Consider the following 15,410-nt stretch of genomic DNA (forward strand, 5'->3'; position numbering starts at 1 on the left):
TAAGCCGAGTTAATTGGAGACGACATCTAGCTACAGCAAAGCAAATCACGGCTTTCGACTGAACTTACGTTGTCTGATTCAGGTCAGTCATCACAAATAAAATTATTCGAGAAACTCCTATTCAAGACAACCACTTACGTCAACTTGTAATTATTAATAGCACTCAGAACGTCCAAGTTGTGATTCGAGAGATCCCCCATCGGTGAGCTTCGTTTGCCCCGTTTCACCAGTTTCAGCGTGGTTCCAGTACCTGCATTAATCCCGGTCAGTGTACTGTAAGTGTAGTGCTTCGCCTTGATCGTGTTGATCACTTGCTACGAAGTAATCGAAGTTACTCTTCATTGACAATCACTAACTCAGCTGTACTTACCAGAACCAACTTGATGAGAAACACGGCAAACGTCAGAAAGGAAATCGTTAGCAGGGCTGCCTCTGCCGAAGGGAAATCCATTCCTCCATGGCCACTCGTCGGGTACTGATCCATCCAGCCTCCTCCTCGCTTCACCCGACGCTGGCCGACCGGTTCCTCAATATCTCCCTGTGCGTCAGACGCAGACGGCTTACCCCAAAGAGCTGATATTCGATTCTCTACGACAATAAATTCTTCGATTATTCATCACTTATTTTCTTTGCGTCAAAACAACCCTTCACCTATACTCAACAGCAATTGATCCCTAAGATTCTGCAACACCCGAATCTTATCGCCGATATTCTTAGCCGTCTTCAGCATAAATCGGTCCTGCATTCGCTTGAGAAACTTCAAAAAACTGGAAAAGCCACCTTCACCTTCGACGCCAGCAGGTCGCAGACGACGCCTTGGCGGAATCACCCGAACGATCGTTACATGTCCTGGAGCTAGCGGCCTTCGTCTCCGCTTGACGATGCTAACATTGCGAAACGAATTCGACAGCTGTTCCTGAGCAGCATCGTAATCGTCAAAGTCCGGGAACTGTACCTCGGTGGGAGGTTCCTCGCTCGAACCAGCGGAGTCGTTAGTGATCTTCTCTTTTGAACTATGATCGCGTTCGGTGCTCGTTGTATCTTTCTCCGCCGGGAGTTCTACCCGGTGATTAACAAACTGTGCGGTTAACTTCGGGTGTGGTGTAGTTACGTCTGGGTTAAGGTATTCGATGGATTCTTCCTCGTACTTGTTACTCGGAGGTTCGCGGTCTTCGCCGAGGTGGCTCGGAAATTCGGCACGGTTGGCTGGCGAGAAAATTGATTATTACAATTACTATTACAATTAATACAGAATCACTACCCACCTGTCACAAACTTGTGTTCCCCTCGTTCCGGCGGGAACCACAACTCCTGTCCAGCGGACACATTACCACGCGGATGTTCGAAGAATCGCTTCTGAAAGTTCGCATACCGCCCCGGCTTGTTGTTGGCAAACGAATCGACCACCGGTTGTTCCGAAGTCGAACTCCAGGTAAATTGTGCAAAATCCAACAAATCACTGACTCTACTACCAGGTGGCGGGGTGGCCGTAGCAAACGGTCTCAAGTACAATCTGTGGGAATCTCCGTTATTTGAGGAAATTGACTCAACACTGCCGATCCCGGCATCCTCCTCCGATTCAGCTGAACTAGACTCGGCGGCAATCGCCGCCGAGGGAAGCACGTGATGGATAAGGTTAGAGTTGGCGAGAAAGGACGGTTGGTTGATATTCTTCCGGATGACCGTCGATTTCTGGGTGGTCGTCGATGGTTGCAGAAAGGGTATCTCGACCCAATCCGTTGCAATGAGGTCTGACGCTGCTAACACTATCGAAAGTAAGATTTTCGTTACCGAATGCAGATGCATTTCGTCCCTGCATGGTTGTGAAGCGACTGATGCAGTTGCTTGGCATGACGGTGAGCGAAAAGATGCAGTTTTTGCCGGGTAACGAGGCGTGACGGATGCACTAACTGCAACTTTGCGGTTTGTCTGTTGTTTCGCTGATGGCAGCAGCCGGTAGGTAGGCAGGTGAGCATAAAAGTGACACACATTTCACGGCCATGCGTGGGCCAGAAAGAAGATGCGAGTTTGCGACACTTTTGCAGATCATAGACGATTCAGGTGCAATTCGGATGTGCACAGTCTGGAAAAATGTATAATCATTTGTTGTCACATGGCATGACGATGCTGCTTACTGTCTTACAATTTAGGGAGCGCCGATCTCAACCGGGTCGAACGTTTTGTTCAATTCGTTCGACCAGCTTGACGTAAACGAGAATGCAAACCACATTCGTTCGAATCTCGCATTCGCCATAAACAAGAATAAGCGTGATTTTTGTACAGCTCACCTGGAGGGTACGAAGGGCCAATGTTAGCAACAGGGACAGCCCAACTTGGTAGGGCAATCGAGGCGAAAAAAGACTGGTTCAACAAATACACTATATTTTCTGCTTCCGATCTAAGCACGTGTATGATGAAAATTGCCGTACTCTATCTAGCAACGCCTCCTGCGACCAAGATTGCTATAATCTCTATCTCAGCTATAATTTTTTTTGAATTCTCATGGCATACCAATTTTTAACAGCTCATACGGCCGCCCCCTACCCAAGATATCTACATGATTTTTTTCTCCAAAATTGTTGTCACGTAATTATACGAAATAGGCGTCTTAGTAGATTTTTATATTTTTTTTTTCATTTGTATACTATACGGAAAACATTTATCATTTATCAACCAAAACAGTGGTTGATTTTCTGGGTTGAACTAGTTTTGGCACCTACCGGTTAGCTCGTTCTGGAGCCTAGGTGTGGGACCATGGTCGTATGCTGACAGGGAAGGGGGGCTCCTCTTTTCGGAGGGTGAGTCCATCCAAGCGTCTGTTCCCCATGTTAGGGCGGCTCAAAACAGCATTTGTTCTCCATGTTAGGGGCGGCTGATGTATCGTCCTCGTGTCAGCGTGGGACTCTAAACAGAGCTGACCCGATGGTCCTCCGGAGAGACAGGAGGTTAGGGAAGGCCCAACAAGCAACAAGAAAATACGAATCGGAACAATCGGCAAAGACCTACGCGACGAAATAAGGATTACGATTGGAAACTCGGAACCTGGAACTGCAGGTCACTCTGCTTTCCAGCTTTCGATAGGATGCTCTACGACGAACTCCAACCACGCAACTTTGAAGTCGTAGCACTGCCGGAACTTTGTTTGACAAGACAAAAGGTATGGAAAAGCGGGCATCGGGCGGCTGTGGCACCACCAACGAGCTGGGACCCGCTTAATAGTGCTGGGTAGAATGCGTTAACGCTTATTTGGATGGACTCCGATCAACACAAGGATGTGTAAGTTGACGATCAAAGGCCTTTTCTTCAACTAGAGCATCATCAACGTACACTACCCACACGATGGGAGACCCGACGACGAGAATGAAGCGTTCTATGCAAAGCTGGAGGAGGTGTACGACGGCTGTTCGTAACGGGGACGTGAAAATCGTCATCGGTGATATGAATGCTCAGGTAGGACGGGAGGTAATGTTTAGACCGGTAATCGGACCAAACAGCTTGCACACCGTATCGAATGACAATGGCCAACGATGCGTGAACTTCGCAGCCTCTCATGGCATGGTAGTCCGAAGTAGCTTCTTCCCCCGCAAAGATATCCACAAAGCCACCTGGAGATCACCTGACCAACGCACAGAGAACCAAATCGATCACGCTCTAATCGAAGGGCGATTCTTCTCTAATATCACGAATGTTCGTACCTACCGCTGTGCGAATATAGATTCGGAGTTGCAGTATGCATGCGCTCAAAACTCTCGACGGTGTACAACACTCGTCGTAGTCGGACGCCAAGGCCCAACATAGCACAACTTCGGGACGCCGGAGTTGCCCAAGAATACGCACAGCGACTGGAAGCAGCACTGCCCACGGAAGAACAGCTGGGCGCAGCTACTTTTGAAGATGGCTGGAGGGAGATCCGTTCCGCCATAGGAAGTACTGCTATAGCGGCACTAGGTACAGCGATTCGGAAACGAGGAAACGACTGGAAGTCAACGGGGAGATCGGTCGGCTGAAAAACAACAAAGCTGTCGGTGTAGATCAACTACCCAGCGAGTTATTAAAATACGGTGGTGAAACACTGTCTAGAGCGCTGGGAGGAGGAGACTCTTCCGGAGGAGTGGATGGAGGGTGTTGTTTGTCCAATCTACAAAAAGGGTGACAAGTTGGATTGCTGCAACTACCGCGCGATCACACTACTTAGCGCCGCCTACAAGGTCATCTCCCAAATTCTTTGCCGTCGATTGTCACCATTTGAAAGGGATCAGTTCGTGGGGCACTACCAAGCGGGATTCACGGGTTCCCGTACCACCACGGACCAAATATTCGCGATTCGGTAGGTTCTGCAGAAGTGCCGCGAATACAACGTATCCACACATCATTTGTTCATCGATTTCAAATCGCCATATGACACAATCGATCGAGATCAGCTATGGCAGATAATGCACGAGTACGGTTTTCCGGATAAACTAATACAATTAGTCAATGAGACGATGGATCGGGTGATGTGCGTTGTTCGAGTATCGGGGACACTCGAGTCCCTTTGAATCTCGAAGAGGGTTACGCCAAGGTGATGATCTATCGTGCCTGCTGTTCAACGTTGCGTTAGAAGGTGTAATAAGGAGAGCGGGGATAGACACGAGTGGCACGACCTTCAGGAAGTCCGTCCAGCTTCTTGGCTTCCCTTGGCTTGGCCGACGACATTGATATCTAGAGGATCTATATAGCGTAATAGATGGAGGAAACTTGGGAAAACAAGAGTAATGTCGGGAACTAAATGGATGAAAGATCGAGCCATTTCATGGATCAAGCTAGGCTCCGAGTTAACTCCAGAAAATTCGTGATCGCCAAAAACCAACGGCTGTTGCGCACATCTACAAGGTAGAAGTAGTCCATCCTAATGTCGGAACAGTTAACAGTTAATCGGCCAGAAGCCGATAGTCATTGGTGGTGGTTTCCTTGCCTGAGCTGTGAAGTGGGCAGTACAGTAACCAATACAAGAGGATATATCCTGCAGGAACCACATCGGCCAGGAAACTCTACTGCAGCACGGAAAAGGACCGGCGAGCCAAAGTGGAAGACCTCTTGGTTGAGGCACTTCGGCCGGACAGCGAGACCGAGAATGTTTATGCGGTTGATCTAACAAGAAGGATTGTGACGACTAGTGACGCTACAATGCCACGAAAAGTGGAGCCACGCAGTTGGCGGCGTCCAGCCCCCGGTCCGGATGGAATACCAAAGGTGGCTCTGAAAGCTGTGATCCTGGTGTATCCTGGCGTGTTCAGGATGGTGCTGTCTGCTGGATACACTCAGCAAATTCGGAAAACTAACCGACGACCAGTTGAACTTCAACAACCACCTAGACTACACCTGTGAAAGATCGGCGAAGGCAGCGAACGTGATATCGAGGATCATGCCAAACGTCGGAGGTCCGAGAAACAGCACGAGACGTCTGCTAGTTAGTGTTACGCCATCGATACTGTGATATGAGGTTGCGGCCTGGGGAGCAACGCTGAAAACTATCTCGCCGAGATGATCCTCATCTGCATCACCTTGGCGGAGGAAGTGTCTTCATCGGATCGGACACGCAACGTCACCATTGTGCCCGGAGTGTAAGAACATCGAATTCCCGAGGTTCGAAACGATACGCAGGGAGATGCTTGAAACGAGAGGGTCGGACATCAACCAGGATCAGTGACGTAATCACGTGGAACGCGGTCAACAGAGTGGTAACGCGGATTATGATGGCGTGATGAACAGCGAGCAACGGTTTCGGGAGATCAATCACCGCCGGGAAACTCTGCCGGAGTAGGCTAGTTCTACCGCTGGGAATTATTCGAGTAGACTGCGACAGAGCACCGGGTATGAGTCGTCGGGCGCCAGTGAACCATACACCACGCTCCACCCGCAATCGCCGGACTGCTCACGGCACCCTACCAGTAGATTCGAGAGAAATATAGCGAAACCAGAAGAAGAATCGGTGTCGTCGGGGAACTATCCGTCGGCATAAGCAAAATTCGCCGTCAGGGACTAAATTAGTGTTGATCGCGACGAATCACCGGAGCGACCTCGGAACCTGGCTGGTTGGCTCGATTTCGGGAGAACTTCTCTTGCCGTAGAGTTCTCCGTCGGAGTAAGCTAGGTCCATCGTCGGAGACTATACCGAGTAATTCGCGAACTAGTCGAGAGCTCAACGAGGAAGGGATACTAAATGGCATAAGAAAGGATCCAAATGACTGCTACCAACTTTACAAGCCTGAAAAAAAGGGAGATCGTTATATTGGCGAAATTGAAGGAACCGTGTACCACTTAATTTTGATTATTTCTTCGTAAATTGGTAGTCTCGATTAGTCTCTGGTAGCACACTTTCCCAGAACTTCTTTTTCATTGCACTTTTCATGACAGTTGCTTCAACATTTCCCTTATTAATCTAGATTGCTAATATTTCCCAAGAACTATCACTGTCTCCAGGGTCGTATCTGCTTCCAGCTGGTTCTGTAACAAGGTCGCCAGTTCTTGATATGATTCTGGCAAGCTTCTCTGAGCAGTAACACAATTTTGAACGATTCGCATAGAACTTGTTCAGCGACAGCGAGTCTATCGTAAATTTCTTCCAGCTATCGTATGACTTTCGACGTTACCGCCTTCAGGAAGATTCATGCTCCACAACTTATCCGGCAGTGCCGCTTACGTCGTAATTGTAGATTTTTCATGATACATACATACAACCAATACAAAGCCCCAGATTTCTGATTAACCTTTTATCACTGAGAACTGACATACAAGTAAAGTTTTCAATGTGTGTAAGAAATAAAACTATCGTTTTAAAATGCCACCAGCAACTAGCAACTTGACACTAGCCGGCGCTACGATCGGCCAGCAAACGTCATACGGGCATTCCGTGCAAACTTGGATGCAATGGTAATTCATGCATGCTAACCTGTATGCGATGGTGATTTTCAACTTATTTTCTTTCAAATGTTTTTCGGGAAACAAGTTCTCTGCGAACATTCACTGGCTGCGACTTTGGTTCGGTTATTACGTGTCAAAAGCCTTCTCGCGTGACCAACATTACAATGCGAAACTTCCATCTGCTCCAAGTCCGATTGTTTAATAAATCGAACGTCAGAGCCTTGAAATCCGCCATTTTGTTCGCTCTCTACCACTCCGTACCAGTCCTAACAAAACCACTCACTATTGCTCATAAACATTAACAGATAAACTTTTCAAACCTCATAGCAAGTCCAATCTTTCGAATTGTTGGTCGTCAAACGGGCAGATGACATAGTCTCCTATCTGATGCTTCCACCCGAGTCTAAGTCTACTGATGACATTTGTTCCATAGACCGGCGAGTAGCCACGACTGGGTGCTATCAGCCTTCTGTTGGTAACAACAGAATGAGAGGGTGCCAACGGATCTAGGCGTGAAAACACTCGCAAAAATTAATAGTTGACAGATCACTCTAAGAATGTATAACAAATTTGCATCAAATTAGAAAAAATGCATTTAATTTCCATTTTTGCATCAGCTTTGCACTCCCTCACAGAAAAGTTTGTTTAACAAACGTCCTACGCTGATCCACTTTGTTCGACGTTTTGTTAAATGTAGGGCTAGTTTTCTGTAGGGTTTTGACGTCTTACACGCAACGCAAACAACATTGCACGCAACGCAAAATATATTATGAATTTCTATTTTGATGGAAAGAAATGCATTTAATTTAGCTGATTTTTAAAAATGCATCACACTTGATCTGCCCCTAGGATCTGACGCACCCGCCTCTCTCGCTGTATAGGATAAATCGAACGAGCGTTGCTCTCCTCTACAGCTAACAGTCAAGGAGAGGAAGGCAGGTAGGACAACGGCTCCACCTGGGAAGAACACTGGGGTGTCTTCCGGGATTCTTTGCGGGGAGCAAGTGAATCCGGTGATTTGTCACCAACGTCGCTAGGGAGGTTCCAACAAATGACCCAAGCTCCCCTCCCTAGCTAATTGTCAAGGTCCGCTGCCGGAGCAGCCAACGACCAAAGGAGAACGCGGCCGTTGTTGTCCCGGCCGGTCGGAGGAAACCACCCGCCATTCCGCCCGCAACAGTGAGTCACCAGCAGCAGCAGTGAAGTGGACAATAAAGTCGGTAAATTGTAATTGATTTTGTTTGTTTCCCTTTTTTGTTGTGTTGTGTAACGAAAATCCGAAAGTCTTGGTAGAAGCACCTAGGCCGCCCTGAAAAGAAACAAGAATGCAAACAAGAACCCGACTAGTGGACTAACCACTACTTACAAAATGGATCACGGGATTTCACACGTGATTTGCGTTGGAATTTGATCAGGGAAAATTTCGCGCCGAGATATCTCGAAACTGTCAAACCAAAAATTCTGTTACTTCTTAAAAATACAAACAGTATCAAACTTGCAGCGAATTGCAAATCTTATAAAAATACAATTTTCCCCGTTGGAAACAATTTGTGTTGAATTGTTCCCGGCCGGATTTCTGCGCGGAGTTTTTATTTTCCGTGGTTGGGTTTACACTTCAGGAAAACTTTCATTTTTGTGTCAACTCATTTCCCGTCACGGAATTTGAAATCCCGAGCTCCATTTAAAATACACAGAGACCCAAATCCCGTGACACGTTTTCCGAACTGTAAACTAGTTGGACAGAGGCTGTGGCCCAACCGGCGAATCATGACTGAATATGGGTCGGATCCACCAAAATCGCCGTCACTACGCAACGCAACGATAGTAAGTCCTATCTCTAGATTTCTTTGTTAAAATTGGCAGAACTGAAGGGATCCTTTTCCTCCATAACTTCAAAATATCTAGTACACAATGTACCGTCGAATTTGGTTTCTCACTTTAATGGTGCCTAACCTAGGCCCGAAACTGAGTCTGTATCTGCCTCAAGCAAAAACGACAAAAGCGATGAGTAGGATTTGTAGTTATATTTTCTTGAAAAACTTTGAAATTTGTTATGGTGTTAGAATCCACTTCGGATTCTGAGCCAGTTTCGGAATTAGTTTTACCATGGTGTTAGCATGTGACGTGTTATTTTCATGACCCCCTTTGAGGTTTTTTAATCTTTTACTTCCTAATTGCAACTTAACGTGCATCTGTCAAAAATCTTCCATTTTCGTTCGGTTAGCTTTTGTTTTGGTTTTCTATAAACATTCCGATAAAGTTCCAAAGTTTCACTGGTTTTTGTCGTTTAAAAGTGAATTGGACGCTCCGAGCGATGCCTTTTCGAAATAGTAATCGTTCGGCTGCGCTCAAGCGTAAAAACCTTAGCCAGGCACTGCAGCACCGTTGGACTAAGAAAAGAGACGAACAGTTTGCCAGGAATGGTAGGTTCGGATACAATGTTCTTGTTTTCACTTTTCAAGCAAAAACATGTTCCTGTTTTGTAGACCTGTCGAAGAAGACATCCCCCGATTACAGCAATCCGATGCGCCGATCGTCCTCGGATGAGTTCGACGTGAAACCGGTATTTTCGCTGGATTTTGAACCGAGAAGTACGACACCGGGTTCTGTGCCGGCTACACCGTCACCGGGGACGTCCATCACGGAAAAGCCGGTTCAGGCGAAGCGTAATTACCTTCTGCCCAACCCAAGGTAAGGGACTAGTTAGATTAAACAGCGAATATCAATTTAAGAAGCAAAAATTGTGGCATGCTATTAGTACACAAGATTTGTTTCTCATTCATTAAAAAATGCAGGAGAGAAATTTCTCATCGCGAGTAAGAATGAACTTGAGCAATGAACACTCGCAGCGATGAATTCTAGCGATGGTTCAATCAATCGTGTTTTGAGTATGAACCGCTCACGGATATGTACGTTTTGATTCATATTGTTTGTAATTATCTCACAATCGCCATGACGATGGCGAAAAATACTCGCGAAATATTCCTATCCGCGTGAGAAACTGTCAACTTTATTCAGGAGTTTATTTCAACAAAAACATTTTTCGAATGCCGAAAAAAATAGATTTATGCTTTCCGAGAAATAAAAACATTTCTTGTTCATCATGAGAAGGTGTGTGATGATCGGCAATTAATTATTTTACACCCAATTTCAATTCGTTTCAGCGTGCCAACAAAAAAGCGCAAGAAACTGTCGATGTCCGAGCGCATACTGGTAATCGTGAAGCAAACGGAACGTGGAACCAGATGTGATGCAGCGGATAACTGCAACTACACCCAAGCACCCGGTCTGTTCCGACCGGGTAACTTCTTCCGACACGTCCGAGCCAACCACCCGGAGGTGTACAACAAGCTGCTGGTCGACGATGAAACGTCCGAGGGTCGACCGGAGTTCTGCACGCGCAAAACACCGAACCGTCGCCCGCCGAACAATATCGGCGAGACGGCAACGGTTCGCTTCGGCAAGTTTCGATTCCTGTGCGGTCTGATCAAACTTATCACCAACCACAATCTGCCGTTCGAGTGCGTCACCTGGGACGGCATGCAGGATCTGATCGGGTTGCAGTGTGAAGCGTTCAAAATGACAATCTCACCGGACACACTGCAGGACTATGTCGGGCTGATCTCGGAACGGATGCAGACAGTGATGGTGGAGGAGCTTTGCGGTCGGTTTATTGCGCTCCAGCTGAATGTGAAAATTGAACAGAACGGTCAGAGTGCCGTTTGCGTCAAGTGTCAGTACATACGAAACTGTCAGTTCTCGAAACGCATGCTTGGTAAGTTCATTTTCGTACGCATGCTAGGATCTTGCTCAGTGGGTCCTAACAAACTATGGTTGCTATGGCACCGGCATAGCAACGGATTGTTGCTCATTGCCGCAGTTTTTTTGCTTCAAAGAAGGACGAATATTTTGTTTCTCAAAATCGATATTTAAAAAAATGTTAATCTTGACCAACCCGCCAATTCTAACCACTTTCTTCACCCACAGGAATGATCCACTTGCCGCAGGGTAGTACCTCCAACGATTTGGCGGAAAAAGTCGAAAAAATCAAATCAAAATTCAATCTGGAACAGTGGCAAATCTACACCGTCGCCATTGACTACGATCCGATCGATTTCGGTGGTGTTGAGTTCGGAGTGGCTGAATCGTTGCAGCTGGAGGAAACCCCGGACAACTCGGTGCACAGTATATTCGATCAGTACGCTGCCTCGCTGGAGGATGTTTCGGTGCTTCCGTGTGGTCGGCAAATGCTTAGCCTAGTGGCAACCAGTGCCACCAAGGACTTTGCGGATACCATCGGCGAGCTGGTCGATATGGTGAAACGTTTCCAGAATCCAGAATATGACGTATTTTTTCAGATGAATGAAGTGAATTATCCGCCAGTTCCGGATAAGAACCACTACGGTTTTGGAGTGTACTTCATGATGAAAGCCATGAAAGAAGGTCGACCGGTATTGGAGCAACTGACGGCAGACTACCCCGAGTTTGCTCTGTACATGCACTGGGATTTTATTGAAGAGTACACAAGCGCATACGAACCGCTTTACGACTGCGCCATCCGTTCAACTAACTGCAGTTTGAGTGAGTTTCATCTCCAGTGGTTGCTCGCTTTTGGAAGAATTCGCTCGCTGAGAGTGAATCGCTTTGCAAAACATCTACTGGAGGCAATGGAACATCAACAGAAGGAGCTGGAAAAAGCAGCTCCCTACCGGGCAGCCCTATATCTCGATCCGAGGCTTAACTTTCGAGGGTCGAAACTGTTCAGCGTAACAGAGAAAGAGAAGATAATTGTGAGTTTACAAGTAGTAGGTTAGAATTTCAAATATCAAAACAAATCTGATCGTTTTAGGCATTCCTTATGTCAATCTACAACATGTCGGAAAACACCCCGGCGGACACAAAGGCGACCCCCACGCCGTCGACGGAAGGTTCTTCATCTGCATCAACCTTCAGCATGAACGCCTACCTGACGGAGATGCTGGGCGAGGGTTCATCCGATACCTCGATGGAGCAGGTCATCCGCGAGATTCAGCACCAGGAACGGTGGGATGCTGACGATCAGGAGTTTGACATCATCAAATACTGGCTGCAGAAGAAAATGCACGACGCACGGTTGTGGCCGTTGGCGGTTGCGGTTTTTGCCCCGGCGGCCACGCATTGCGCCAGCGAGGAAGATTTTACCCACATTGGTAGTAGCTTCAACACGACGGATGCTTCCCTCAGCGATGAGGTCCTGTGTGTGAAGTACAATTCGGGTTTGATGGAACGAGCCGTGCGGGAGGAGTTCTGCGAGGGCAAACACTGTCAGTCGGAGAGCGAGCATGAGTGAGCTGCATTTTCACTGAGCTTGTGTTCAGCGGGCAGGCTGTGACAGGTTCATTAAATAAAAGTATTTTATCTATTGACTAGATGTAACTATGCTTGGTGTTCAAAGTTAATTAGAGAAAGCCATGAGAAGGTGCCATTTGTCCAGCTTAGACAAGTAGGGATTTTAGGGCGAAATCGTCTTAGAGCTGCCAGTCGGTGTAGAGACTTGATTGGTTCAAGATCGTAAACCTAGAAATCCACTAGGAATTCTTTAATAGACAGGAAGATAGACAAATACCCTTACAATTTCCGGGAAGATAAAAAGCAACGATTTGAAAACAATTCCATAGATTTAGCTTCCGGTTTATTGACCCTGATCATTTCGTTTTCCGAATTTAAATAAAAATGGCTTAAAACTAGGCTCGCAAAACTTGATCTGCTCTTTTTGTGTTGAAAAGTGGAAAGATTATCATATTATGTTGTAATGGTTGTATTCGCTTAAATTAGGACACATCAGTTTCCGCTCTCTTTATCTTGTTTAATTTTGTTTTCTTTCCTCCACTTTCTACTATCATCCGCTCAGCCTTTCTGAATAATCCGATTTGCGTGGTTAAGAGATAGTGTTACTTTACTGTCGATTTCACATCCGTAAACGTTCCTACGTTGGGTACTGTTCACTCAGCGGCTGCCATAGCTCTAGCCTGAGCCCGGACACGTTTCTCATACTCGAGACGATTTTGACTGAAATATCAATAGAATATAAGTTAAATTTGCGTCAAACAGACCTATCAACGATGACGTGACTCACCAGTAGATAGTGTACGCTTCAGCCTGCGCCGGATCCTTGATGTTCGGTTCGTTCAACAAATCCTGGATACCAAGCAAAATTTGCTTGATCGTAATTGCCGGACGCCAGTCCTTTTCCTCGTCCAGCAGCGAAAGACACACGGTCCCGGAGGGATACACGTTCGGGTGGAACAGCGGCGGTTCGAACTTGCACTTCGGTGGACTGGTCGGGTAGTCGTCCTTGAAGATCATTCGCAGCTTGTACAGACCTCCCTCCCATGGGGTCTGGAAACGATGAATTGATGTTATTTTTTATACGAATTTATCAAATATCTGTCAAAATATGAATAAAAGCAGAACTAGTACTTACTCCTTTCTTTCCGGGAATTGCGCACTCCCACGTCATAAGATTCAGTGTTCCGTCAGCGTTTTTAACCGGGCGTGCCACAAACCCCTAAACAGCGAAAAATCCATCAATATCTGATTCAATCATTTGATTCATACTAATTAAATTCTATTGCGTGTGACTGAAACTTTCAACCAAATTCCACAGACGTAAAGAGGGTGGTGGAAAAACATAAGCCAGAAAACAATTGATTACGTCTTTTTAAGACGTCTCCCAAATCGGACACATTTTCGATTGTTTGCACGCACACAACGATACCAAAAACAAGACCCGTTCACTGTCATACGCTTCCAGGTTGAGAAGTGTCAGCCCCCCACAATTGGGAGCAGTAAGAAAAAAGAAAATGAAAAACTTACAAAGGGATGATCTTTACGCCATGCTTTCCTTTCCTCGCCAAGACGCGCAATCGCTATTCCGGACATTGTAGTCTATTTCCTGCTTAAAAAGAAAAGGTTTCGATCTAAAGGGGATCTCGTGTCTATGAAATAAGTTATCTGAAAAGAGAACGAAAACGTACATCCTTATATTGCGGTTAATCGTCTCAATTGCGGCACTTCCATTTTTACCCTTCAGACATAAAGCTCTCACGGCAAGGGGGGATGATTATGTCTAGCACGAGACGACGAAAAGCTTACCTTCGCAAAGAGCAGTCTTTTTAATAGGAACAAATCCGGAACTATTACTGGTTCTGGCTGATTTGTCCGGTATTGGATGTCAATTTTGCTGCTGTTCCGGGTGTAATTTCGCCTTTTTCCTTTGCTTGCGAACGCTGCAACACTCTCGGCGCGGTGAAACGCGAAACTATGGACGTGTTGCGTATGTGTGTGTTAGTGCAATCGAGCCGATCAACGCGACGACAGTGTGTATTGGTTGTGTTGGTGACAGTTTGTTGTACTAAAGCAAGGCTTTGTTTTTAGACCAGTGCTGTTTGTCTACACGCCACCGAAAAACTACATAAAATTCAGTACTTTTGACTCAATCTCGTGGTATCGTGTAGGAAGGTAAAATTAGGTAAACCGTGTTGAAGGTATAGTTTCCATTTAACTACGGCAAAAATAATAACTCAACCTTGAATTTACTTAAATTTAAGTTGAATTTACCTAATTTTGAGTATACCCCAAACAACTTAAAAGTACCTTACTGCACGGAAGACCTCGACTGAGTCGAATCTCTCGTTTTGTTTTTGACAACACTAATAAGTGCGAAAGCGACGCACAGCTCAAAAGTACCTAAATTTAAGTTAAAAGAACTTATTATGTAGGTTATTTTACGATTGCGTGTACACGCTAATGAAACAGGACTGAATATAGGGTACATTCTATTTCTTTTAGGATTGGGAATCAATTCTCGACAAACATATTCTGGTTGCAGTTGAAAATCGAAATAGTAAACTTGCGCCTTTCGATTTGTCTCCTATTTTCAGCGTGCGAAGCTAAAGCGCAACTGGTGTAGATGATGCACAAGTTGGTTCTTTAACATGTATACAAGATTAGCTTTAGTTGCTCACTCTACAAATAGGGAAAAAACGAAAGGCGCAAGTCAATTTTTCGATTTTCAACTGCAACCAGATTATAGGGCTCAAAAGCCAACTGTCAAAATTCACGTTGGGGGAGGGGGGATTCCAGACGAACCGTTAATCGCCTAACACAACCGTTGATAGAAAATAAAAGAGAAAAGTTTACTCTTCCGTTTATTGCTATGAATTTGTCCCCAAAAGTGAATTTCGACATTTGGTTTTGTCTGTCGAGAATTGAACCATTGAGCCACATACTGTTTGCGACATTTTCCGAGGTATTGTGGTTATCACTGGAAAATAACAAAAATAGCGAAATTTAAATTGATCATCACACGAATAGTTTTCGCACGAATATTGGTTTTGAGCCGAAAAAAACTTAGGAGCATGTCAAAGAATCGAGTGGGAACAAAAAAAAAGAATGAGATACTTATCAATAAATTCAATGGGTATCAAATACAGTGTGGCTTTTTGTAACGGCCACTGTTTTGATCT

General features: G+C 45.8%; 3 protein-coding genes across 3 annotated transcripts; 1 reads left to right on the top strand and 2 right to left on the bottom strand.

The window, feature by feature from the left end:
* Window positions 1–74: 74 nt before the first annotated feature.
* On the bottom strand, window positions 75–1,818 carry LOC131689947 (uncharacterized). The gene is made up of 4 exons (XM_058975350.1): window positions 1,266–1,818; window positions 652–1,206; window positions 371–588; window positions 75–314 (listed from the first exon to the last, which is right to left on the bottom strand). Exons 1-4 carry the CDS (start codon window positions 1,804–1,806, stop codon window positions 135–137), a joined length of 1,494 nt encoding a protein of 497 aa, XP_058831333.1. The 5' UTR covers window positions 1,807–1,818; the 3' UTR covers window positions 75–134.
* Window positions 1,819–9,112: 7,294 nt separating this feature from the next.
* Window positions 9,113–12,321, top strand: LOC131689959 (uncharacterized). The gene is made up of 5 exons (XM_058975373.1): window positions 9,113–9,326; window positions 9,390–9,594; window positions 10,068–10,678; window positions 10,891–11,693; window positions 11,753–12,321. Exons 1-5 carry the CDS (start codon window positions 9,218–9,220, stop codon window positions 12,230–12,232), a joined length of 2,208 nt encoding a protein of 735 aa, XP_058831356.1. The 5' UTR covers window positions 9,113–9,217; the 3' UTR covers window positions 12,233–12,321.
* Window positions 12,322–12,557: 236 nt separating this feature from the next.
* On the bottom strand, window positions 12,558–14,236 carry LOC131689964 (SUMO-conjugating enzyme UBC9-B). Its single transcript, XM_058975386.1, has 5 exons — window positions 14,038–14,236; window positions 13,759–13,896; window positions 13,367–13,450; window positions 13,019–13,281; window positions 12,558–12,951 (listed from the first exon to the last, which is right to left on the bottom strand). The coding sequence occupies exons 2-5, from the start codon at window positions 13,822–13,824 to the stop codon at window positions 12,885–12,887; spliced, it is 480 nt and encodes a 159-aa protein (XP_058831369.1). The 5' UTR covers window positions 13,825–13,896; window positions 14,038–14,236; the 3' UTR covers window positions 12,558–12,884.
* Between the last annotated feature and the right edge of the window lie 1,174 nt (window positions 14,237–15,410).

This window comes from Topomyia yanbarensis, chromosome 1 (genome assembly GCF_030247195.1).
Source record: "Topomyia yanbarensis strain Yona2022 chromosome 1, ASM3024719v1, whole genome shotgun sequence".
Lineage (NCBI taxonomy): Eukaryota > Metazoa > Arthropoda > Insecta > Diptera > Culicidae > Topomyia > Topomyia yanbarensis.